Genomic DNA, 24,618 nt, shown 5'->3' on the forward strand with positions numbered 1-24,618 from the left:
AGGGTGGTGAGTGAGTGGTGAGTGAATAAGTGGCTTGTGAAAGGGAAGACATGGGAGGTTCATGAAGGCTGGATGGATGGGGAAAAAGGTATGTCAGAGAGAGCTGAGGAGCTTAGTTCTGGACATGTTGAGTTTGAGGTGTCTATAGCGATGCCCAGTAGGCAGGAGGATGTAAGTCCAGAGTAGATACAAGGTAGAGATTTGGGTGTCATTAGGGCATAGATGGTGGTCAAAACCATGAGAAAAAATGAGATAGTTGAGAAAGAGTACATGGAGGAAAAAGAAGGACCAACCTAGACCCCCAAGGAAGACCAGTGGTTAAGGGCTAGGCAGAGGAAGAAGCACCATCAACAGAGACTGGTAAGGAAGGAACAGCCAGAAAGGTCAGAGAAGAACTAAGAGGATTTGGTGGCATGAAAAGCCAGTGGAAGAGAACATGTCAGGGAGAAGAGTGTAGTCAGCAATGTCAGATGTGGCTGAGAGGTTAAGCGGGGTAAGTCGGAAACTGTCCATGGGATTTAACAACAAGGAGGTCAGTGATGGCCCTGGTGGGTGCAGTGAAGTGAGAAATAAATACAGATGGTGAGAAGGTGGAGACAGTAGGTATAGACGGAGGGAGGTAGCTGTAAGAAAACACGATTTTGAGATGTCCATCATGAAACATTCTATGATACCTTGGTTCCATTATGTATGTGTGTGCACATGAGCATATGCAGGGCTGGAGACTGAGTAGGGTGTATAAAGGCAGCTGGAGGCCACCATAACTGGGGCTTGTGGTCAGCCCATAGTCAGCCTTCACTTGATTCTGGAAAGCTTTGAGAAGCACTTGTAAGGTAGACTACGAGAACTGTGGCAACCAGTTCAACTCTTGTTCCAGTGGGTAAATGAAGGATGGCAGAAAGGGAGCAATTTGCTTAGTTTGCGAATCAGGGGCACGGTCAGGACTTGAATGAGGCTCTGGCCTTCTGGAAGAATGACCTTAGGAGAAGTAAACATCAAATTCACATTCAACACTTTATTACTGGTCAGTGAGCTTTGTCCACCCCCACCGTTTTTTGTTTGTTTTTTTTTCGGTGCATGGTCCGGGAATCGAACCCAGGTCTCCCACATGCAAGGTGAGCATTCTACCACTGAACCACCTGTGCACCCCACCACAGTTTTTAACCTTATTTTTCTATTTAGGAAAAAAGAAATAATATTTTACATCCAAAATTCAAACATTATAGAAAACATAGCAAAGAAAGTGAATGGCTCCTGTATCCCACCACAATACCCCCTCAAGGACAAGCACCATTAACAGTTTAGTATATATTCCTGTTTTTTTTCTCCCCCTCTCTTTTTCTCTCTTAGCATCGTTATTGTAAATTTTTAATAAAAATGTTACAGTGTTTTACAAATTGCCCTCTTGTCTCTTTTGGACTACTTACCATGACAATACATAGAGATCTAATTCATTCATTTTAAAAACTGAACTAGTTTGTCATTTGGATTTATAACACACTTTCTTACTAGACCCATACTGAAGGACATGTTGTTATAAACAGTGTAAATACAAATTATAGTACATCTATATTGCAGTTGGGAGTCTTCTAGCAGGGGAAATTATAGATCAGAGGGTATGAAGATTTTGTTTTGTTTTCAAAATTTTATTATTATTTTTATTTTGCACGGGCAGGCAATCCAGGTCTCTGACATGGCAGGCAAGAATTCTGCCACCAAGTCATCATCGCACCACCCGAACATTTTGTTTTAAAAGATACAGCCAGCATCCAAAATACTCTTGCTCGTTTATGCAGTATATGCAAAAGCCCATTTCCCCACATCCTTTCCAACAATGGTACTACCAGTTTTAAAACCTTTCCAATTTGAATAAGGTTGAATATCTTTTCACATGCTTGTTGTCCATTTGCATTCTTCTGTGAGTTACCTATTCATATTCTTTGACTATTTGCTATAATAGCGTATTTTTGGTCAATGAATTCTTATGGGCAATAATGACTGACCTGATTAAAAAAGACCAAATTGCTAAGAGTGCTTACCTCCAGGGATTGAGAGTATAGGAAATGAAAGGGATACTTTTATTTTTTATTTTCTGTGATTCTGTATTATTTGTGCTTTTACATTGAACTTGCATCACTTCTATAATTAAAAAAAATAAGACAGTGGAAAACAACAACAACAAATAAATGTTTGGCCTGTATTCTCATTGGTTGGAAATTCATGTTGGGTGTGAGCTTTTATTAATCACAAGTTATTTTTTGGTTTATATGCAAAAAACATTTATTGAATGCCTCTTATTTACCTGGTGCTGTCCGAGGCACGTTCACAAGTCTTTCATTTGAACCCTCACAACAGCCCTGTGAGGTAGGTAGGAATAGGCTCCAATATACCGAGTTCTTACTGGCTGGGCTTTTATTGCTTGATACACTTCTCTTTGCCATATGTTTTCATTGGCTAGACATTCTTATTGGCTGATGACTCATGGGTCAAGAGTACTTATTAGCCAGAATTTCCTATCATTGCTCCAAGATTCAAATAATAGACAATAGATTTTTTCCCCCAAGGGAGGGATGGGATAGGTGATATTAGGGGTGGAGGAAGGAAGAGGATAATCACAGGTTCCTCCCTTTGAAGCACCATTTGCATTTGTTTGGGTCACCCATGCACAGGATGAGTGCATTGGGCAGGATGGGGGAGATGGAAGAGGGAAAGTGGTTATAACTCTTCTCGCTTTCGCAGGATGAGCTTTCTCACAAGCGCTGTGACCTGGGGCCTGATCTCTTCCACCGACACAGTTGGGTCCCAAGCCCCTGCCACCTTCCCATCTGGGGTCACTAGATACTTCCAGAAGTTCCAGGTGGGTTCTTTCCCAGAAGTTTCTAGATAAAAAGGAAGAAGGAGAGCGAAGTGTGCTTCCCTATGTACCCTCACCTGGAATTCCAGTATTCGTGTTCACCCTCCCCTTTAGGCTGTGGTTCTCAGAATTACCCGGGGAAGTATTTATGTGACAACTGAGACTCAGAGTTAGAGCTCTGAAGCTATGATAGTCAGCAATACCCCATATAGGAACTGCTTAAAAAGTTGGAAAAAGGATCAGACTTCGACTAGAGATAAGAATGAAGCTGATCTGGATAGGACTAAGGTAAATCAGAAGATTGGGTAAAGGATGATATCGTCCATATCGTAAAACTTCAACTTCTGTGTGAGACCAAAGGGAGAGATGTTTATTGGATGCAAATTTTATATTTTGGGTAGCACATTACCGAATTTAACCAGTATGGTCAGTTTAGTTGAACACGATAAGTAAATGGAATCTTGAGTAGGGCATGAGATCTTGTTGGTTTGTCCAGGTTAGTGTGATGCCCTGGTATATCCCAGAGTAATTTGGGCAGTGAATAAAGAAGTATTTGCAAAGTCTCCTTGGGGGAATGGGGAGAAAAGGGGAAATAGTCAACTTTCCCATTTGGAAAATTTCTGATTTTCTCATAAGCAGTATGGACAACCAAATCAATAGGCTGAGCCTTCGATCTTAGAGTTTGCCCCTATGAAACTTATTCCTGCAAAGGACAGGCCAAGCTACTTAAAATTAGGCCTAAGAGTCAACCCCTGGAGAACCTCTTTTGTTGCTCAGACATGGCTTCTCTCTAAGCCAACTCAGCAGATGAACTCATGGCCCTCCCCACTACGTGGGACATGACTCTCAGGGATGTAAATGTCCCTGGCAATGTGGGACGGATTCCCAGGATGAGCCTGGACCTGGCATCAAGGGATCGAGAAAGACTTCTTGACCAAAACTGGGAAGAGACAATATAAAGTTTCAGTGGCTGAGAGATTTCAAATAGAGTTGAGAGATGATCCTGGAGGTTATTCTTATGCATTATATAGCTATCCTTTTTTAGTTTATGGTGTTTTGGAGTGGCTGAGAGAAGTACCTAAAATTGTTGAGCTGTGTTCTGCTTTGATTCTTGAAGATGATTGCATAAAGATATAATTTTTACAATGTGGCTGTGTGATTGTGACAATCTTATGTCTGATGCTCCTTTTATCCAAGGTATGGACAGATAAGTAAAAAAAATTGGATAAAAAATAAACAAATAATAGGGTGAATAAGGGTAAAATAAATTGGATAGATGGAAATACTAGTGGTCAATGAGAGGGAGGGGTAAGAAGTATGATAGGTACGAGTTTTTTCTTTTTATTTCTTTTCCTGGAGTGATGCCAATGTTCTAAAAAATGATCATGGAGATGAATACACAACTATGTGATAATATTGTGAGCTACTGATTGTACACCATGTATGGAATGTATGTGTGTGAAGATTTCTCAATAAAAATATTGAAAAAAAATAATTACCTGGGGAGCTTTCTACAATCCTGATGCCCAAGCCACACCACTTAAATCAGAATCTCTGGGGTTAAGACTCAGGCATCAGCAGTTCTTTAAAGCTTTACAGGAGATTCCAGTGGGTAGCCAAAGTGGACCTGCACAACTATTGCTTTGGGATTCTGTAGTACTTGGTAAAACAGTGTTAGATCCTCCTCTATTAATGACCTCAAACTACTGAAAATCCTACACCTTACTCTCTGAGTCTTAATGGTTTCCAAATGTTAGTTCATGGACTGATTGCATCAGAATCGCTTGGAAGGTAGGTTTAAAATAAACAAATTTAAGGACCCTGCTTCACTAGTCCTCAAGCTTATGACTTTTTAAGAGTTCCCACTTGCCTTCTAGGAGCCTCTACATGTGAAAACAGAATCTCAGAGAAGTCACCAAGAGTGACTCTGAGAGAGAACTTTAAGACAGCAAGAGTGGAAATATTCTTAGGCAGGAATACCCCACAGCTTATGCCTGCCTCTACTCCCCTCAAAGGTTAGTATTGGAACAGAATACCAACCCACTAGAGAGAGTCAAGAAGGGCCCCAGGTCACCCAGCCAGCCACTGGCTTCTGCTGATCAGGAAGCCAGGGCCCCAGTCAGTGAAAGGAAGATGAGGGATGAAAGGAGCAAGACTCACGGGTCAGGTACTTGAAGGCTGGGTGGGCACCATTGCCAGTGACTGCCACCTTGCTAAACATGGGGAAAGAGACACTGTAGGTACGGCGAGCAAAGCTCTCAATCTCCTTGTTGCTGTCAGGCTCCTGCTGCCCAAACTGGTTGCAGGGGAAGGCAAGCACGTTGAAATGATGGGGTCCCAGGTCCCGCTGCAACTGCTGCAGGGCTCGATAGTGCTGGTCCGTGAAGCCGCACTCACTGGCCACATTCACCACGAGGGACACCTGGGTGGCAAAACCAAAACAAAACCAAGGCACATACCCAACCTAGTGAAAAGGCATGCACTTGTACATGCCCAATAATTCGGGCTCTGTCACAAGTACAAGAGCACAATATACACAAATGCAGCTGTGCATGCAATACCCTCACATAGGCACAAATGAGTGCACATACACTTATGAAATCAAACATGCACAGCTTACAGACATGCATGCACACACATATATGATCATTTTTGAGCATAAGCACGCAACACACATAAATGGCTATGCACATGCCCTTTAATACAAAGATACACGCACATCACACATGTCCACCAGGATGACTTCAGATGGCTCATATCCATCTATTGATTAAGGTACTTATTTACTTACATTAACATACAACACACTCACAGAAAGAGGTGTGCACACATCGGGAGGTAATGTGGAAAGGCAGACCAGGGTTCAATTTCTGAATCAGCCAACTAGCTGTAGTTGCCTGTATATACGTGGCTCTCTCGCCTAGAATGTGAGTCCCCTAAAGGCAGGAGCTATGTCCACTTCATCTCAGTGCCTAGAGTATGAAAAAGTCTCAGTGTCTGCTGAATGATTAGCAAGTGTGCACACATACACACATACTCAAACACCTGCATAGGACATAGAGGTTGGGATTTCTTGATAAAAGGACCCCCAGACCCCTAGGGCAATCCTTTTTTTTGCTCCTATTTTAGTTGCCTAACTGCTAAAACAAATTCCATATAATGGGTTGGCTTAACAGCAAGATTTATTGTCTCATGGTTTCACAGTGTAGAAAGCCGGTATCCTATGGCTGGATGGCAATCTCTGGGGTTCCTTGGCTTTTCCATCACATGGCAATGAATCTGGCTGGCAGTGTCTTCTCCTTTCTTTTCCAGATTCTGTTGACTTCCAGCTTCTAGCTACTGTGTCCAATTTCCTTTGCTTATAAGGACTTTGGCCATATCAGAGTAAGACCTAACCTCATTCAGTTTGGGTGCATCTTAACTAACAACATCTTCAAAGGTCCTAGTTACAAATGGGTTCATATGCACAGGACCAGGGGTTGGGACCTGAACATGCCTTTTTGTGGGGGACATGATTCAGTCCCCAAAAGTCCAAGCTTTGGATCCCCAAAAGATTGTTCTTCCCAAATGCAAAATACATTTTTTGCATTTACATGCAAAATGATTCCATCCCAATATTCCAAAAGTCTTATGCATTTCAGTAACAGTACTAAATATACAGTATAATCAAAATCACTTATGGGTGTGGTACATCCTGGGGCAAAATTCCTCTTCATCTATGGACCTGTGAAACTCAGAAAACAAGTTATTTGCATCCAATGTACAACGAAGGGACAGGTAGAAGATAAACATTACCATTACAGAAAGAAGAAATAGAAAGGAAAACAGGAGTTGTGGGTCCCAAACAATTCTGAAACCCAGCAGGGCAAACTCCCCATTAGCTTTCATGGTCTGACAGTCAATTATGGATAGATGGTTTGTCCTCTGGCTGTTGGAATGGCAGCCTCATGCCTTCCAAGCACTTGTGCAGTAGCCATGCTCTCCCCAAGCACTGGGAAATAGGACCCACCCTCTCTGAGCATTGGGGTGGTAGCACTCTCCCTGACTGTATTAGTTAGGGTTCTCTAGAGAAACAGAATCAACAGGGAACACTTGCAAATATAAAATTTATAAAAGTGTCTCACGTGACCGTAGGAACGCAGAGTCCAAAATCCACAGGGCAGGCTGCGAAGCCGATGACTCCAATGGATGGCCTGGATGAACTCCACAGGAGAGGCTCGCCAGCCAAAGCAGGAATGCAACCTGTCTCCTCTGAGTCCTCCTTAAAAGGCTTCCCATGATTGCATTTAGCATCACTAATTGCAGAAGACACTCCCCTTTGGCTGATTACAAATGGAATCAGCTGTGGATGTAGCTAACGTGATCATGACCTAATCCTATGAAATGTCCTCATTGCAACAGACAGGCCAACGCTTGCCCAATCAGATGAACAGGTACCACAACTTGGCCAAGTTGACACCTGTCCCTAACCATGACAGTCCACCCCTTGTCAACTTGGCACCTATATATATATATATCACCTTAGACCATACTTAATTTCCAAATGAAAACAAGCACACATTTTTTTCTTTTACCTGACCATACTCAACTGTCCTGCATATAACTGGAAACACATTAAATCTCTCCAGAATAGGGTGCAAATCCTTGGGCAACATTCATTCTTAAACTTGATATCTTACAACTTAAATAGTATAACACAAACAAAACAGCATTACAGTCCTCGTTTCTGTAACTGATCACGTGGTCAAAGTTCATATTTATCACTACCTTCTTCCACTACCCATTCCATGTTCCCTTTCCCCTCAGCAAGCACTTCAGCTGGCCGTGGTTCTTTGCCTGGTGGGGTGACCCAAACCTTCATTCCTGAAGTCTCAGAGCCATTAGTGGTCCTGCCTGGATTGTGTTGTTGCAGTTTTCCATTGATTTTAATCACAGGGCATGGTAGTACTAATAGACGCCCCAGGGGATCTCCTATATTCCAAGAAAACTCTTCTTTACCTCCATTATGTAGTTGCAGTCCTACTTCCTTCTGATAGTCAGGGTCAATTACCCCAGACAATAATGTAATTCCCTTCTTGGTGTGTTGATCCAGAGGCATAAGTAGCCCAAAGTGGCCAGGTGGCAATCTTAACTTCCAGTTCAGTGGTATCACTGTTGTTTCTCCTGGAGAAAGCACACCCCGTTTTGGAACTAAAACCTGTAGACCAGCAGAACTCAGGGTCGCAGGGACAGGAAGCAAAAATTTTCCTAGTGGATCACTAGGAGTAATAGTGAGTGGCACCACACCCATTTCCACCCCTTGGTTCCTGGACCCATGGATCCTGGCTATGGGAGAAACAGCACCATACAGTGGACGCTGATTCAGAGCATACACAGCTTCCTGGAGAACATTACCCCAGCCTTTCAAGTTTTTGCCACCTAGTTGGCACCGTAATTGAGTTTTCAAAAGGCCATTCCACCGTTCTATCAATCCAGCTGCTTCTGGATGATGGGGAACATGGTAAGACCAGAGAATTCCATGAGCATGTGCCCATTCCCGCACTTCATTTGCTGTGAAGTGTGTTCCTTGATCCGAAGCAATGCTATGTGGAATACCATGGCGATGGATAAGGCATTCTGTAAGCCCACGGATAGTAGTTTTGGCAGAAGCATTGCGTGCAGGGAAAGCAAACCCATATCCAGAGTATGTGTCTATTCCAGTTAGAACAAATCGCTGCCCCTTCCATGAAGGCAGTGGTCCAATGTAATCAACCTGCCACCATGTAGCTGGCTGGTCACCTCGGGGAATGGTGCCATATCGGGGGCTGAGTGTGGGTCTCTGCTGCTGGCAGATTGGGCACTCAGCAGTGGCTGTAGCCAGGTCAGCCTTGGTGAGTGGAAGTCCATGCTGCTGAGCCCATGCATAACCTCCATCCCTACCACCATGACCACTTTGTTCATGAGCCCAGTCAGAGTAGAAAACCATTCATAAAAACCCATTTTTAAGATTCTGTTCCTTAAGAACCACTCCTGGTACCAAGATGTATTAGTTAGGGTTCTCTAGAGAAACAGAATCAACAGGGAACACTTGCAAATATAAAATTTATAAAAGTGTCTCACGTGACCGTAGGAACGCAGAGTCCAAAATCCACAGGGCAGGCTGCGAAGCCGATGACTCCAATGGATGGCCTGGATGAACTCCACAGGAGAGGCTCGCCAGCCAAAGCAGGAATGCAACCTGTCTCCTCTGAGTCCTCCTTAAAAGGCTTCCCATGATTGCATTTAGCATCACTAATTGCAGAAGACACTCCCCTTTGGCTGATTACAAATGGAATCAGCTGTGGATGTAGCTAACGTGATCATGACCTAATCCTATGAAATGTCCTCATTGCAACAGACAGGCCAACGCTTGCCCAATTAGATGAACAGGTACCACAACTTGGCCAAGTTGACACCTGTCCCTAACCATGACACTGACCAAAGGTGTATAAGACCCTCCCCTCCAAGCATGGGGCAGATGGCCTGTCCCCTCCAAGCACATGGGATTTCTTAGTTTTTCCATCACATGGCAATGAACATGGTGGAGTCTTCTCCTTTCTCTTCCAGGTTCCATTGACTTCCAGCTTCTGGGTGCTCCCTATGGTTTATCTCATGGGTGGGCCCACTCTCTTAGCCCAAGTAGAGCTTTTCAGTCCAGATCTTTATTTTCATGGTACTACCTTTAAAGTCATTCTTCCTTTAATTCATCTCTTCTCTACCCTTTGAAGCATTGTCTCTCTTCACACAAATTTTGCAAAAAACTTGCTGGCCATGCAGTTCAAGGTGGTCCAAACCTTCAGATAAAAAAACTTTCCATAGTTCCTTCCTGGATAACTGCATTTCTAATCTTAACCTCCACTGAAACAGCTGGCTGGGTCCATGTTCAGCCACACCCTCTTTAGCAAAGGTTGTTCAGTTCAGTTAAATCCTCACAGAGAGCCCTGTTGTCTGAGGATTCATTCCTTGGAAACCCAGGGAGAGCTCTGATAGAGCCACTTCTGGCCCTATTCTTAGAGAACACTATAGGCCAAGAATATTCCAAATGATCAATTGCTAATCTTTCTGTGTTTAAAAGTTCTATCTCCAGTTTATCTCTTTCCTTTCTCAGTTTACTATAAGCTGCAAAGAGAAAACAGGCTGACTGCACCATCCATGCTTAGCTTGGAAATCTTCTTAACTAAACATCCAAGTTCATCACTTGCAAGTGCTGCCTTCTATCCAACTCAGAACTCAATTTTGCCAAGTTCTCTGCTACTTTATAACAAGAATCTTCCAGTTTCCAGTGACACATACATTATTTCCTAATAAGGTATTGCCAGTTTAACATCCATATTTCTACCAACATTTTGTTCATGATGAATTACGTATTCTCTAAGATGGCATAAACTTTCTCTACGGGGCTCATTCTATTTTGAGCCCACACAATTCTTCCAGCCTCTATCCATTACCCAATTCCAAAGCCATTTCTATATTTTAGTTATCTGTAATAGAAGCACCCCACTTTCCAGTACCAAAGACTGTTTTAGTTCCCTGGCTACTGAAACAAATACCATACTATGTAATGGGTTGGTATAACAACAAGAATTTATTGGCTCTTGGTTTCAGAGGCTAGAAGCCTTGCTTTCTCCCAGGGTCTGTATCTTTTGGCTAGCCTGCAATCTTTGGGGTTTCTTAGTTTTTCCATCACATGGCAGTGTAACATGGTGGAGTCTTCTCCTTTCTCTTCTGGGTTCTGTTGACTCCCAGCTTCTGGCTGCTCCCTGTGGTTTCTCTCTGTGTGCAATTTCCTTTGCTCATAAGGACTTCAGTGATATTGGATGAAGGCCCACTCATTCAGTTTGGGCACTCCTTAAAAGTAATATCTTCAAAGGTCCTATTTACAAGTGGGTTCATACCCACAGGCCCAGGGACACGATATGGGCATGATTAAATCCTCAACAGCCCCCCTCCCTGCAGGAAACATATACCACTTTGTAATAAGACTTTCTTTGGCCTTTAAACTGATTAAACTCTTCAGGTGATTAATATAATGTTAGCTAATGCATCTTGGTTATAAAGCTGCAATTAGAATTTAAGCACTAATGCTGTTATAGCATCTAGCTATACATGACTAAAGAATTTAGAACCCTCCCTCATGCCTGGGCAGGTCAGCTCCTTCTACCTGGATACATTTTTTTGGGGGGTGGGGGAGAAGTGTGCATGGGCCAGGAATCAAAGTTGGGTCTCCCATGTCAGGCAAGCATTCTACCACTGAACCACCCATGCACTATTTCTACCTGTACCCCTTTTGAGAAGAGTCAGGCATATATACCTGATCCCATAAGGACAGGTGACCACCTGTCCAGTGCAGCTCAAGGCACTGGACATGCACAGGCACAAACTGCTCAGACAAGACAGGGTTTTGTAACCTCAGCACTATGGACATTTTGGATTATTCTTTGTGGTGGGAGTCTATCTTGTCCATTGCAGGATATTTATCAGTATCCCTAGCCTCTACCCACTAGATGCCAGTTGTAGCTCTCTAACTGTGATAGCCAAAAATGACAGAAAACATTGCCAAACATCTCCCGAGGAACAAAACTGTCCCCAGCTGGGACCGCCTGGGCTAGATGATCAGACAACTGTAACTCTCCCATCTGGCCTCCACCAGATGAGGACTGATCCATTCCTTAAGTTCACAGGCTGTTAAAACAACCCTTTTCCATTTGCTGTCAATATATGCCATACTTGGCCTGGGGTGGTTAGAAGCTGGGACTTTTAATGGTCTTCCACATTAAGGGTCCTCCTCTTTTTTCATTGCTATATCCCTAAGCAATGAGAGTATTAAAGGTTGTTTATTTTCAACCTACATCTTGTATGTCTATGATATCTACATAAAGGCCCACTCTAAAAAGGGAGAAATCCTGCTTCTAGTTCCATCCCTGGAAACAAAATCTTGTCCTTACAGAGATCAAAACACAGACAGACACACTCAAATACACAGTTAATTTACATATGTACATATGCATAGAATCAGACTCAGATGTGTACGGAAATGCAAGAAAAGTTAAATCATTCTCTCTCACACACACAGACACCCCACACTCAGGCCTACACACACACACACACACACACACACACACAAGCACATTATATAACCACACACCACGCAAGCACATTCCCAAGTGGTCATCCATTCAACCATGTTCAACGGATGTCAGTTCCACATGTGAGCACAAACTATGTTGATCTTGCTCATGGCAGTGTCCCCAGAGCTGGACCCAGTGCCAGGCATGTGGTAGCAGCCAGTAAATATTTGTAAGTAAAGGAATGAGCATATTGCCTAAGTGGCAGGCCTAGCTTGGGACAACCCACAGCAACACTTACAGCTTCCCTGGACTGATTGTGGTTTCCTGCCCAAAAGGTGAGAAGAGATACTTTATGCATGGTAATTAAGGGCTTGGACTCTGGAGATGGACTGCTTGGATTCCAATCCTAACTCTTACCTCTTAGTAGCTATGTGATTTTGTTCTATTTTCCTCTTAGCACTATTACTACTAGGAATTATCTTGCTCGTTTCTCTGTTCTTTTTTGATTGCCTCTCTTCCCCTTCCTCACTCATCCCCTTCATCCCATTTATACTGTATTAATGTGGAAATCTGTCTGCTTTGTTCACCAATGTATCCCCAGAATCTGGCCCTGTACCTTGTATACAGTAGGTGCTCAGTAATGACTTAATAATAAACTAATGAGCAGCAGAGCTGGGGCCACACTCATGCCTGTTCAGATAGAACCTGGGACTCTGGTGAGCTGTGCTAGAGGGTAGAGAAGGCCTGAATAGGAGGCCTGACTGCCCATTTTGGCTCTTTGCCCTAAATCCTGATGAGGTTTCCTGGGGGGCTCACCAAACACAGGTACAGCACTCTCTACAGTTTCCCAAGTACATCAACACTGTCATCTCATTTGAAACTAACAACATCCTGGGGGACAGTCAGGACAAGAACCCCTGATACCCAGCATAATTGAAAATGTCAAGGCTTAGAGAGGATTTTCTTTGCTAAAGATGGCCCTGCTCCCTGCAGAAAAATGCTGGCAACCATGTTTGCATGATCTATCAAAACCTAGATGCTTGACCCACCTACCCATTAGAGACTACCTCCCCACCCTTCCCACATCAGGATGCCCAGGTCCATTCTGAGAAGCAGACTGGAGGGCTCTCCATTGTATGTAGTGTCCCATCTGGGCCTCTGAAGATATGTGCAGGAGCCCTCCCCACCACTTCCAGACTCATCTCCCACCACTCTCTGCGTCCCCCTCTATACTTCTTCAAGACAACTTCTTAAAGTCCGCCCCACCCCTGCCTCACCCTCCCTGATATTTGCTTCTGAGTCTCGACATGGTTCTCTTTGTCTGGAATGCTCTTAGTCTTGCTAAAATCCACTGTTGTTTCAAGACCCAACCTAGACCCACTTTCTCTGAGGTTTTCTCTGGGGTGAGATTCCCTCTTGGTCAAGAGGCAGCATTTTGCCTGGATGCTTCTAACATCGCCCCCTGAGTTGCCATTTTAGGAGTGTGCCTAGAGTGGACCACAAGTGGACACGTGTTTTCCTCCAGGCTCTGTCTCTTTCCAGTGCTGTGTGACCATGTGCAAATGCCTTCCCTCTCCGGACCTTAGTATCCCCTCAAAGGATGATCCCTGTTGAAGTTCCCATGCATCTAGAATGGTATCTCCCTCTGCACTGTGCCATTCACTCCACAATGTTCTCATTGGACTCTATTCCAGAGCGGAAAAATGGGAACAGGAGAGGCGAAGGCCATAAGATGCTGGGGTTACTTCTTCCACCCGTGCGTGGCAAAGGCTGAACCCGAGTATCCAGCCTCCCAGCGAAATCCACTACTCAGAGAAGCCTGGAAAGGAGGCGAGGGCTGCGCAGGTTTCGGGTTTCACTGCTCTCTCCGGCCTTGCCACGTAGTCAAGGGGCAAACCGAGAGCAGGGTCTGGGGACGCCGCGCCCCGGGGCGGAGACCGGGGGAGTGATGGTGAAGAGAGGTCTGGGCTGGGGGTGGGGGTTTGGAAACCCGATTGCCTGGCGTCCGGGACCCTTCGGAGCCACACCGGGGCCGCGAGGCGCCCCCATCAGGCCCGGCCTGGGCTGCGCAGAGGCCCCGGCCAGCGGACACTCACCGAGCCGCGGTACTTGTCCAGCGACACCAGCTTTCCCCGGATATTGACCGCCTTGAAGTCGTAAAAGTCTTGCTCCCGCTGCGCCGAGGCTGCGGCCGAGAGGAGCAGCCACGCCACCGCCACCGTCACGGTCACCACCATGACTCGCTTCCGAGCTGGCGGCGTTGCGAGGGCAAAGACGAGGCGGGGGGACCCGGCGCCGGGGACGGGAAGAGGCGGCTCCAGGGAGACGCGGTCAGGGAGGCAGGACGCGCCCCCCTTCTCCTGTTTCTCCTCCGCGGGTGGTAGAGCACCAGCCTCAGGGCCTCAGTTTCCCGGTCTGGACACTGGGAGCGCTGGACCACGCCCTCCTTTCCCGGGCCCTAGAACCTTGGTTCCATGATGCTGACCACCGAGACCAGAATTGACTTCGGTGAGGCTTCCTTGCATAGCAGGAAGCAGAGACTTGGTAGGGAAAGGAAGGTGAAAATCTGAGTCGGAGAGCTCAGCTTTTAATTAGCGCTTGGCTTTGGGTTAGTCACAGCGCCGCTCTGGGCTCCAGTTGCACTATCTGTTCAGTGGGGCCAGCCTCCTTTCCTGACTCACCTACTCAGTATAGAATGGGTTAATGAAAAAGTGGGTGTGAAAACTTTGTCAGCTGTAAGTCGTACTGGACCCATCACTGACTGGTGCATAGAAACATTAGGTAAATGAATGAATGAATGTGCCCTGAAAGGGAAATAGGCCTGTTGCAGGTTGGGTTCCCCAGAAGCAGATTCTAAGATGGAGTACAGGATGTTTATTAGAGAGGGAGGGGAAAGGGAGGGGAAGAAGTAGGAATGGGCAGAGGGAGTATTCAAGAGCTTTATATAGGCCCAAGAACAGTGTCTGCGAAAGCATAGAAGCCTGAGAGAAGTGCTTGGCTGTTTGGAGAGAGAAGGGTATGGAGTAGATATGATTGGAGGTGTCCGATGCTGAGGGTCCTTGAATGCCAAGCCAAGGGGCTTGCGCTTGTAGGTTGTGTGAGCAAAGGCTTTCAAGTTGAACACTGACCATATAGTTAATAAGACTTGAACCCAGGTCTTCAGACTTCATAGCATGCGATCTTTCTGCACCCCCAAAGTAGCGTCTCTTCTCAGGAGCAGGAAAGATTATCAGTAAAGGCCAAGAATAGGAGAAAGGGTTTCCAGGCAAGGGCCAGGACATAAAAAAGGCCCCGTGCCCCTGCCCTTGCTACTCCTTCTTCCCCCTCTCCTACGGGATTATTGAGCCTGTGATGGGTCCTATGGTTATTAAATGTTCTCCTCTTCCCTGCTCTGTCCCTGTGAAGTTGTCGGCCTCCATTCTTGTCACCTGTCCCTTTCACTCAGCCTTTTTTTTTTATTAAACATAACAACATACAAACACCAACATTCTTACCATATGATCATTCCATTCTTGATATATAATCAATAACTCACAATACCATCATGTAGTTGAATATTCATCATCATGCTCATTTCTTAGAACATTTGCTTCAATTCAGAAAAAGAAATAAAAAGAAAACAGAAAAAAAATTCATACATACCATACCCCCTACCCCTCCCTTTCATTGATCACTAGCATTTCAATCTACTAAATTTATTCCCCCTATTTGTTCAAATAACAAATAACATCTGTTCCCCCTATTATTTATTTATTTTTAATCCATATGTTTTACTCATCTGTCGATAAGGTAGATAGAAGGAGCATCAGACACAAGGTTTTCTCAATTACACAGTCACATTGTGAAAGCTATATCATTATACAATCATCTTCAAGAAACTTGGCTACTGGAACACAGCTCTACAGTTTCAGGCAGTTCCCTCCAGCCTCTCCATTACACCTTAACTAAAAAGGTGATATCTATTTAATACGTACGAATAACCTCCAGAATAACCTCTCGACTCTGTTTGAAATCTCTCAGCCATTGACACTTTATTTTGTCTCATTTTGCTCTTCCGCCTTTTGATCTAGAAGGTTTTCTCAATCCCTCGATGCTGAGTTCCAGCTCATTCTAGGATTTCTGTCTCACGTTGCCAAGAAAGTCCACACCCCTGGGAGTCATGTCCCACGTAGAGAGGGGGAGGGCAGTGAGTTAGCTTGTCATGTTGGCTGAGAGAGAGAGGCCACATCTCAGCAACAAAAGAGGTTCTCTTGGGGGTGATTGTTAGGTGTAATTCTAAGGAGGCTTAGCCTATCCTTTGTGGGGTTAAGTTTCATATGTACAAACCCCAAGACTAGGGGTTCAGCCTATTGCTTTGGTTGTCCGCACTGCTTGTGAGAATATCCAGAATTCTCCACTTGGGGAAGTTGAATTTTCCCCCTTTCTCACCATTCCCACAAGGGGACTTCACAAAATATATATTTTTAGTCACTGTTCAAATCACTCTGGGATTTATCAGGGCATCACTCTGGATAAACCTACAAAATCTCGTGCCCTATTCAAGGTCCCACGTACTATGGTGTTCAATTAAGCTGTCCACATAAGTTATATTAGGAAATGCACTTCACTCAGCCTTTTCTTGCATGTTCCAATAATCAGGAGTTCTCAAATTCTGGTCCATACATTTTGGAATTTTGCAAACTTTGTCAAGATATTTACTGTTAAAATCCAAATAGTTGGACAAAAGTAGGTAAACAGGGGGAAAAATAATGGTAAGATATTTTTTAATTGTAATTTTCTCTTCTGGGTCCTTCCCTTCTCCCCTACACATTCTTCAAAACCCAGTTTGAACAACACCCCTTTCTTCTCCTACCTCTATTAATCACTTCCTCCTCTCTGCTGCCTTTGTACCTAGTACATTTCTTATGGGCTGATGCTAATATAGTGTAGCTCTCATTTCCATAACTCCTCCCACCCCCACCTTCCATGAGATTGTGAGCTCCTTGAGGACAGGCAGGCCTGTATCTGAGTCATCTCTGTGTTCTTACGGCACACACCAGATGCTCAATAAATATTTATTTTTCTTAAACCTTCTGGTAACATCTATACTTGTCTATGCTGGAACCTGATATGGGATGCTATTGATTTTAGCCAACAGTTTACGTTCCATCATTTTTTTTCAGTCCACTATGAATTTTGTGGTGTTTCTGAAAGAATAGTTATTTCTAGTTGGTCTATCATCTGTGCAAATGGGAGCGCCACAGGCACAGACAAATGCACACACAGGCCTTAGCTGAATCCCTGGAGTAGGTAAGTCCTTCCTGGGTCTCAGGTACTCTTCTTTCCCATAATAAGATCAAGAAGCTCTTTATGATATTTAAAATGCATATTAGCATTTTGTTCATTCAGGAAATTATTGTTCCGTACTTATGACGTGAAAGAAGCTATTTTAGGGGTTAGGAATATAGCAGTGAAGAAGACAGAGAAAAATTCTTGAACTTAAATTCTAGTGGAGGTGAGGCCAATAATTAAAATTTGTAATATGAAACATATAGTACATTAGATAGTGATAAGTAAAAGCAGAGAAGAGGGATAAGGAGCATAGTGATAGGATGGAGAAGGATTGCAATTTTAATTCGAATGATCAGGACACCTAACTGACAAAGTGATATTTGAACAAAGATCTGAATAAAGTAAGAAAGCAAACAAGGAAGAAAACTGGAGGAGGAGCATTCCAGTTCCAGGATATAGCAAATGCAAAGGCCCTGTGCCGTGTCTGAAGAACAGCAATAAGGCTAGTGTGGCTGGAGTGGAGTGAGGGAGGGAAAGAGTAGCAGGAGATGACATCAGTAATGTAATAGGATGGGTGGGCAGATATTGTAGGCTTATAAGCCATTTAAAGACTGGCTTTGACTCTGAGATGGAAAGCCACTGAAGTTTTAAGTTGGGAACTTTACGTCTTCATTTAATAGAATCACTCTGCCAAACTGAAGTAAGGAGGCCAGTTGGGAGACAATTGCAATAATCCAGGTAGGGAAGCATGTAAGCCTGAACTAAAATGATGGCAGTTCTGGTAAGAAGAAATAATTAGAGTTTGAAGATATTTTGAGAGTTAGGGCAAAAGGATTTCCTGTTAGATTGGGACGTAAGGTATGAGAAAAAGAGAAGAGTCAAAGATGACTTTAAGAATTTTGGCTACAGCAACTGGAAGGATGAATTTGCAATTATTGAGAAGAGAAGGCTTGCAGGGACAACTGATTTGGTGTGGAAGATCAACAGTTCAGTTTTGAACATGTTAAAATTTGAGTTGCCTAATAGCAGTGATATGCTGGTAAATTTGTAAAAACCGGTTCTCTAGGAAAGAATTGTATGCATATATAGATAGATAGATAGAGATATGCACACACAAACATATACATACATACGTACACACATTTATACACATAAGTTTACTGTAAAGTAATGATATAAGTGATGTGTAGCAAATAATTCACAAATAATAATAAAATATACAATACTCTGTTGAAAATTCCATGTGGCCAATTTACTCTTATAGATTGCTTTAATTGATTTTTCCAAACTCTTTATCTATAACCAACTAATGGTTGTCAATGATGAACAAGTGCAGTTTCAACATGAATATTGGTTGATATTTTCATTTACATTGATAGTAAGATAAAAGTGAAACAACAAAGAAAATATTGGAGCTTCACTAGTTAATGATATGAGGGACTTCTTTGCTGAATCCAGTAGTTTTTGAATACTGAAAGAATATGTCTCCAAATTTTTTGTGCCATTCACAATTATAATGGCAATAGACCATTATAATGTCTATTCAATCTGTATTCTTAACGCTTTCTCCATCGCTTTCTTAGGTCTAGGCAATCAACAAAACAACAAATGAAATGCTAATTGGTAGCACTGCCCATTTCCGTAGTGTAATACTCTAGACTTCCACGGTGGACAGTTTCCAGTTCCCAGTGTGATGTGGAGTTAGGAAGAGATGTGCAGTTGCACATTGTTACATAGTATTTCTACAGTATAGATACAATGTCCATAAATAATCTCAACAGCATAGAAAATAATAAAATGTAGAATAATTAGGAAGTGATGATTTTGAATATTACCTTTGATTTTAACATCATTTAATTTTAGATTTATATAATTGAAACCAATTTAATGATTGTTTTTAACAAGAGGCTCATAAAATTCCTGAAAATGTAGCAATTAGACTCCAGCTAAAGATGTGGAGGAGGCAATTGGATATATGAGTCTGGAATTGGGGGAGAGATCTAGGCCAGATACATAAATTTGGGATGGACGGACTACAGACAGTATTTCTTAGAACCATGGTACTGAATGATATGGTGGTGGGGTGTAGATAGGACAACCAAAGACAACCCTTGGGACTCCAACATTTCGGTGTTAAGGACATGAGAATATCAGAGAAATGAGAAGGAGCCAGAGGAGACTGAAAAGGAATAGCCAGTTGAAGGACATCTGCTGTGTTATTGCCTGTCTCTCTGATTGCCTTGAGGAGTCTGGCCTGTTTGAGTGTAAGACCATGTCTGATTCAAACCTGTGTCTCTAACATGCAACACAGGACCTGGTACAGGGCAGGTGCTCAGGACATGAAAGTTCATTGAATGAATGAGCAGTAAAGAGTGCGATGATTTTAAACTTTGAGTTATTGTTATGATTGTGGCATATATGTCATCTAGGACATTGTTTTTCAAACTGTGAATTGCAACCCAAGTAGGTCATGGCATCAATTAAGTTTCTCAGACCAGCATTCAGAAAAGAAAGAAGAAAGAATTGAATAGTAAGAGTAAGTGTAGTATTTTGAAGGATATAAGGGGGTGATCTAGATTGCAGTGTAAATATATTTCTAACTGTGGGTTGCATTCAAACTGTTTGAAATCCACTGACATAAGACAAGTAATATAACTTTCTGTGCTTCTATTTCCTCATCTAAAATGGCGATAATAGTAGTGCTTCCAACCTCATGGAATTGTTATGAAGATTAAAGGAACTAACACATGTAAACTTGCACAGAGTAAATGCTCTACAGTAACCAATATTGTACAGGGCAAAAACATTAAAAAAAAAAAAAGACCAGAATATAAAATTGTATATGTGTTGTGATTATTGCTGTATAATGTATATGTATGGAGACAGACAAAGGCTATTTATCTTGCTATATCAGATCAGTTATTGTTGGTAAATGCTGTGGCAATAAATAACCTTTTGGAAACAGGAAGCAGTGCACTCAACCCAAATTGTTTTTTCTTGAAGACAGGAATGTAGTGGGGCCTGGTAGGGGCAGTTGAGGTGCTGCCTTCAATTACTCCATCTGACCAGTGCCCACAGGCTATCTCAGCACATGCTCTTGGAAAATTAACACAGCTCTATTTGGGTAGCGATCATAAATCTTCTTAAGTTGCTACCTAGAAATATGAGCCCTTTCCCGAGGCACAATTTCCCTGTGTAAGGCACTCTGGGTGTGTATCCCCAGAGAGGTATCACTAGGAGAGATCCAAGCCCTCATGTCAAGGTTTGTGCAGAGCATGGTACCATAGTTATTACAGCCTGGGTAGTCGCTGCTTCCCGGGCTTTCCTTGCCTAAGAAGGAGCTAGCTTGTATTTGAAATTGATTGAGGCAAGCATTATTTCAGGAGCAAGTGGAGTTCAATCTGGGGTCTACATTGGAGTTCCAGGCAAATTTTCTCGCCAACAGGCACCATGGCCCATTAGGGCAGCCCTCATTGTATTTCATAGGGTGAAGCCTAGTGGGACGGCTCCAGATAACTGGATTTGGGAATGATTTATTGGCTTTAAATATGGGTTGTTTTAGACATATTGACTTATTAACTGGGTGCCCTTTTAGCCAGAAGTCCTCTTGAGAACCTCCAGTAGGTTGTCCATGGCAGACCCAACAGTTGGAGAGATTATGTCCTTCAGCAATATCTGATGTAATTTTAACCCATGTGTTCTCTCATGGGCTTGTCTGGCCTAAATTGTTCATTATGGAGAGAAATGATAGGAGAAGAGCAAGGTTCATGGTCAGTTTTTATTTAAGTTTGTTTTTTAAACAAGAGTTTCAGTCCTTCTAAGGCTGGTACTGATATGTTTCTTCTTGTCATGGGGTTTCTGCTGATTTCTGGCAAGGACAGGTGGCTCTGCCTGGAAACTCCACTGAATTTAAATGCTGTGGGAGGAATGAGAACTACAGAGGAAGGTTCTTTTCATTTAGGCTCCAGCTGGGAGCCAGGCTTGCTTCCCTGCCCGGTCTGGATTAAGATCGAGTCTCCCAGCTTTACTTCGGGTAAGGGCAAGTGTGGACTTGGAGTCAGAAGAAATTGGGCCCTAGGTCTTGTATGAGCTTCTGAGTAATTCCTAGGGAGGTGAAGTATTTGGTTTATTATTAAACCAAAGTTAAGGAAACGACTTAGCTCCTTTAAAAGTGAGAAGACAATATTTTTCAACAACCGAGGACATGATAGAGTCAGCATAAAGTACAAGAAGTTATTCTGATAAAACACAGACTTCCTGCTTTTTACACTGATTATTTCAGGAAAAAAAACTTTTATAATGTCTTAGTAAAAACAGACTAATAATTCCAGGAAACTTTGTAGGAAACTAAATTGTAGTTTGCATCAATATATATTATTTGTACTAAAGCTTTAAAAAAATTTTTTATAGGGTCACCAAATCTTACCCAACTTTGACCAAAAGAAATAAGTTATCTTTTCTGCAAATTTTCTGCAACTTTTTATATCTATTCATGCTTTTGTCCTATGTTTTCTTCTTTCTTATTCTGTATAACCAGTCATTTAGGACAAAATTACTCTCTTTTTCCTTTTTAATAAGAATACATCCTTTACATCTTCCATGCTTAAGTTACCAAAACAATTTTGGAAATTTTCTTCAAGCAAACATCTTACAACATACAATTACCATTAAAATTAAACTTGTCAGAATAATGCTAAATACTTAAAACACTCTGCATTTTGAACACAGTGCATTTTGAAGCAGAAATATGTAATCTTTAACAGGAATAATGGCACATGTAGGTATTAAACTGTCCCCAATAAAAAAACCCACAATAATTAAATCTGTGAAGGTATTTTGTCTTAGGTTTTGTTAAAATTTTCAGGGGCATATTACTTTTATGCGTATGTCCACTACTATAGGGTGCTGATGAGGGTGAAGCCGGAAATAAGCTTCACAGTTATATATAACAGTTATCAAATCAGAGTGTTTGAGAGGGATTTCTAATGCTTTTGATATTCACCACTCCATGGCTGCCCCCATGTCTATTCTTTTTTTATGTCCTGGTCTGGGTTCACATTGCAGGGGCGGCATTGAGAGTATGGCCTGGATTCTTTTGGGTGACAACGAGTACTGTCCTGGGGTAAGGATAACCCCAGGTAAATAATTCTTTGTAAGGCAATTTGAGCTGTAGAGGGTGGAACTCAGTACCCTCATTCAGCTAAGAAATTAAGGGTGGCAATGGTGTCTGTGGAATTCCTTGGTAGGGCTGCAGATTAACAAGTCACCCACATACTGAAGAAGGGAGCTAGATCCTGAATGCGGAAGGGTTAGCTCTTCCACAGAGATGAGGGCTGTCTCTAAACCCATGGTGCAGAACTGTCCAAGTGAGTTGGGTTGGAATAGCATCCCCCAGCTTCTGCCACTCATAGGCAAATAGAAATTTGGAATCTGAGTGTAAAGGCATGTTGATCCCTTCCTAGAAGTGGGGTGGGATATTCTGATATAATTAAAACTGATGACTTAGAAGAATGCTACCAATTCAGCATGGGAGAGATGGGGTGAAGGTTCGAGCCTGAGACTTTCCATCTACTCCTTTTATGGATGGGTCTTTGAGGAGAGAAGGCCAGAGTGAGAGGTCAAGACAGAATATGTGACTCCTGTATCAATTAAAAAATTAATTGCCCTGGGTGCCCCTGCCACTTCAAGGGTCACCTGGGGCTTGTTGAAATTGATGTTTTTTGGTAAGGTCCAGGGAGTCACTGGCCCTGGGCCCCTTTAGTCCAGTTTAAGGGTAGTCAACAGGACCTTTGGAGAGGGCCTGATGCACTCTCAGGCCATGTCCAGCCTTCCCACATCTAGGGCGGGGCCAAAGAGGTTCTCTCCATCCTTGGGGTTCCATCCTTGGGGGCATTCTCTCCTTCAGTGCCCTGACTCTTCATAACAATGGTAGGTTCCTGGTGGCTTCCACCCAGGGTAGCTCTGATGTGGCTACTTACCGTTTACAGATAGAGCTATGAGTCTTGCCTTATTCCATTCTCTTCTTGTGCTCTCCTCCTCTGTTGTCCCATTCTGATTGTTAACAGCATTCATAAGGTCATTTATAGGTGTTTGGGGCCCTGCAGACATTGTATGTGACCCCCTCTTTTTATCTGGGTCTCACAGGCCTAGAAAGTAGCTTTTGTTTTTGTCATGGTCAGGTTCATGTGTCAAGTTGGCCAATTAGTGGTACCTGTTTGTCTGGTTGGGCAAGTGCTGGCCTGTCTGTTGCAATGAGGACATTTCATAGAATTAAATCATGATCATGTCAGCTGCATCCACAGCTGATTCATTTGTAATCAGCCAAGGGAAGTGTCTTCTGCAATGAGTGATGCTTAATCTAATCACTAGAAGCCTTTTAAGGAGGATTCAGAAGAGACAGTCTCTCTTCCTGCTTTGGCTGGTGAGCCTCTCCTGTGGAGTTCGTCCAGACCCTCCATTGGAATCGTCAGCTTCACAGCCTGCCCTGCGGATTTTGAACTCTGCATTCCCATGGTTACGTGAGACATTTCTATAAATTTTATATTTGTGAGTGTTTCCTGTTGATTCTGTTTCTCTAGAGAACCCTAACTAGTACAGTTTTGTTTTGTTTTTTTCCTTTCAGATGGCAAACTTTACAATTTCCAAAATATGTAATTAAAGAATAGTGTTAAAGCCAAGAGTGCCATTTTGAGATCACTGCTCCATGCAGTTTGAGCCAAGCAACATTACAATAAAAGATAAGCTTTTTCTTTTTCAGCTCATTAGTTGTTAGGTCATTCTAATTTTTCAAGAGATATGCTAGAGGGCTGTTAACCAGGATGCCTGATGTATTGCCCATACTCTGGAAGAAGAGCATACATAGGGATACTCACTCACTAAGGCCTGGTGTCCTGTGTGTCCATCAGCTGAGGGGCTCCCTATAAAACACTTTTTGTCCCTGGGTACCCCCAGGGGGAAAAAATCTGTGACTTGGGAGACAAGTGGTCCAGAACACGTCTCCTAACTCCTGAGCCTGACTCAGAGGGCAGATGATCAGGATTCCTCATCCTGGCAGCTCAGAGCCAAACCCCTACTCATCTTAATATAGAGAAAGGAGGTTTTAAGGGAGCCATTGTCCAAGACCTTATCTAAAAACTATCATAAGCAGAGAACTTGAAGAGACAGATGTCTCAATTGTCTGAGCATCTTAAGTTTATTGGAGAAAAGGAGTTCTATGTCATAGAGGGTGGCCAAAGGGTCCTTTCTAGAATGGTGGCAAGGACAAGTGCAGATTAGTAGGTGATAAAGGACTAGATAATCACTTCTGGGGAAGAACAAGGGAAGAGGAGAGGGCAGGCCCAGTCACTCAGGAGTCCTTTCTCTGTGTGATCAGAGCCATATGCATTTATCCTATTATGTTACAAATTT

General features: G+C 43.0%; 1 protein-coding gene and 1 long non-coding RNA gene across 3 annotated transcripts; both read right to left on the bottom strand.

Moving 5' to 3' along the window:
- Window positions 1-995: 995 nt before the first annotated feature.
- GPX7 (glutathione peroxidase 7) lies at window positions 996-14,432 on the bottom strand. Its single transcript, XM_077149634.1, has 3 exons — window positions 14,037-14,432; window positions 5,015-5,276; window positions 996-2,879 (listed from the first exon to the last, which is right to left on the bottom strand). The coding sequence occupies exons 1-3, from the start codon at window positions 14,175-14,177 to the stop codon at window positions 2,716-2,718; spliced, it is 567 nt and encodes a 188-aa protein (XP_077005749.1). The 5' UTR covers window positions 14,178-14,432; the 3' UTR covers window positions 996-2,715.
- Window positions 14,433-20,982: 6,550 nt separating this feature from the next.
- Window positions 20,983-24,387, bottom strand: LOC143663053 (uncharacterized). 2 transcript variants are annotated; one of them, XR_013165778.1, is made up of 3 exons: window positions 24,084-24,387; window positions 23,190-23,262; window positions 20,983-21,127 (listed from the first exon to the last, which is right to left on the bottom strand). It is a non-coding gene; the product is annotated as an uncharacterized LOC143663053 (long non-coding RNA). The 2 variants fall into 2 exon arrangements; XR_013165776.1 differs by having other exon boundaries at window positions 20,983-21,315.
- Window positions 24,388-24,618: the final 231 nt, after the last annotated feature.

This window comes from Tamandua tetradactyla, chromosome 2 (assembly GCF_023851605.1).
Source record: "Tamandua tetradactyla isolate mTamTet1 chromosome 2, mTamTet1.pri, whole genome shotgun sequence".
Lineage (NCBI taxonomy): Eukaryota > Metazoa > Chordata > Mammalia > Pilosa > Myrmecophagidae > Tamandua > Tamandua tetradactyla.

Excerpts from the sequence above, each read along its gene's own strand:
- GPX7 (XM_077149634.1), bottom strand. The coding sequence starts at position 14,177 with ATGGTGGTGACCGTGACGGTGGCGGTGGCGTGGCTGCTCCTCTCGGCC. Across the intron at positions 5,277-14,036 it reads TGGACAAGTACCGCGGCTCG|GTGTCCCTCGTGGTGAATGT; the intron begins GTGAGTGTCCGC and ends TTTGCCACCCAG. Across the intron at positions 2,880-5,014 it reads AGCCTTCAAGTACCTGACCC|AAACTTCTGGGAAAGAACCC; the intron begins GTGAGTCTTGCT and ends CTTTTTATCTAG.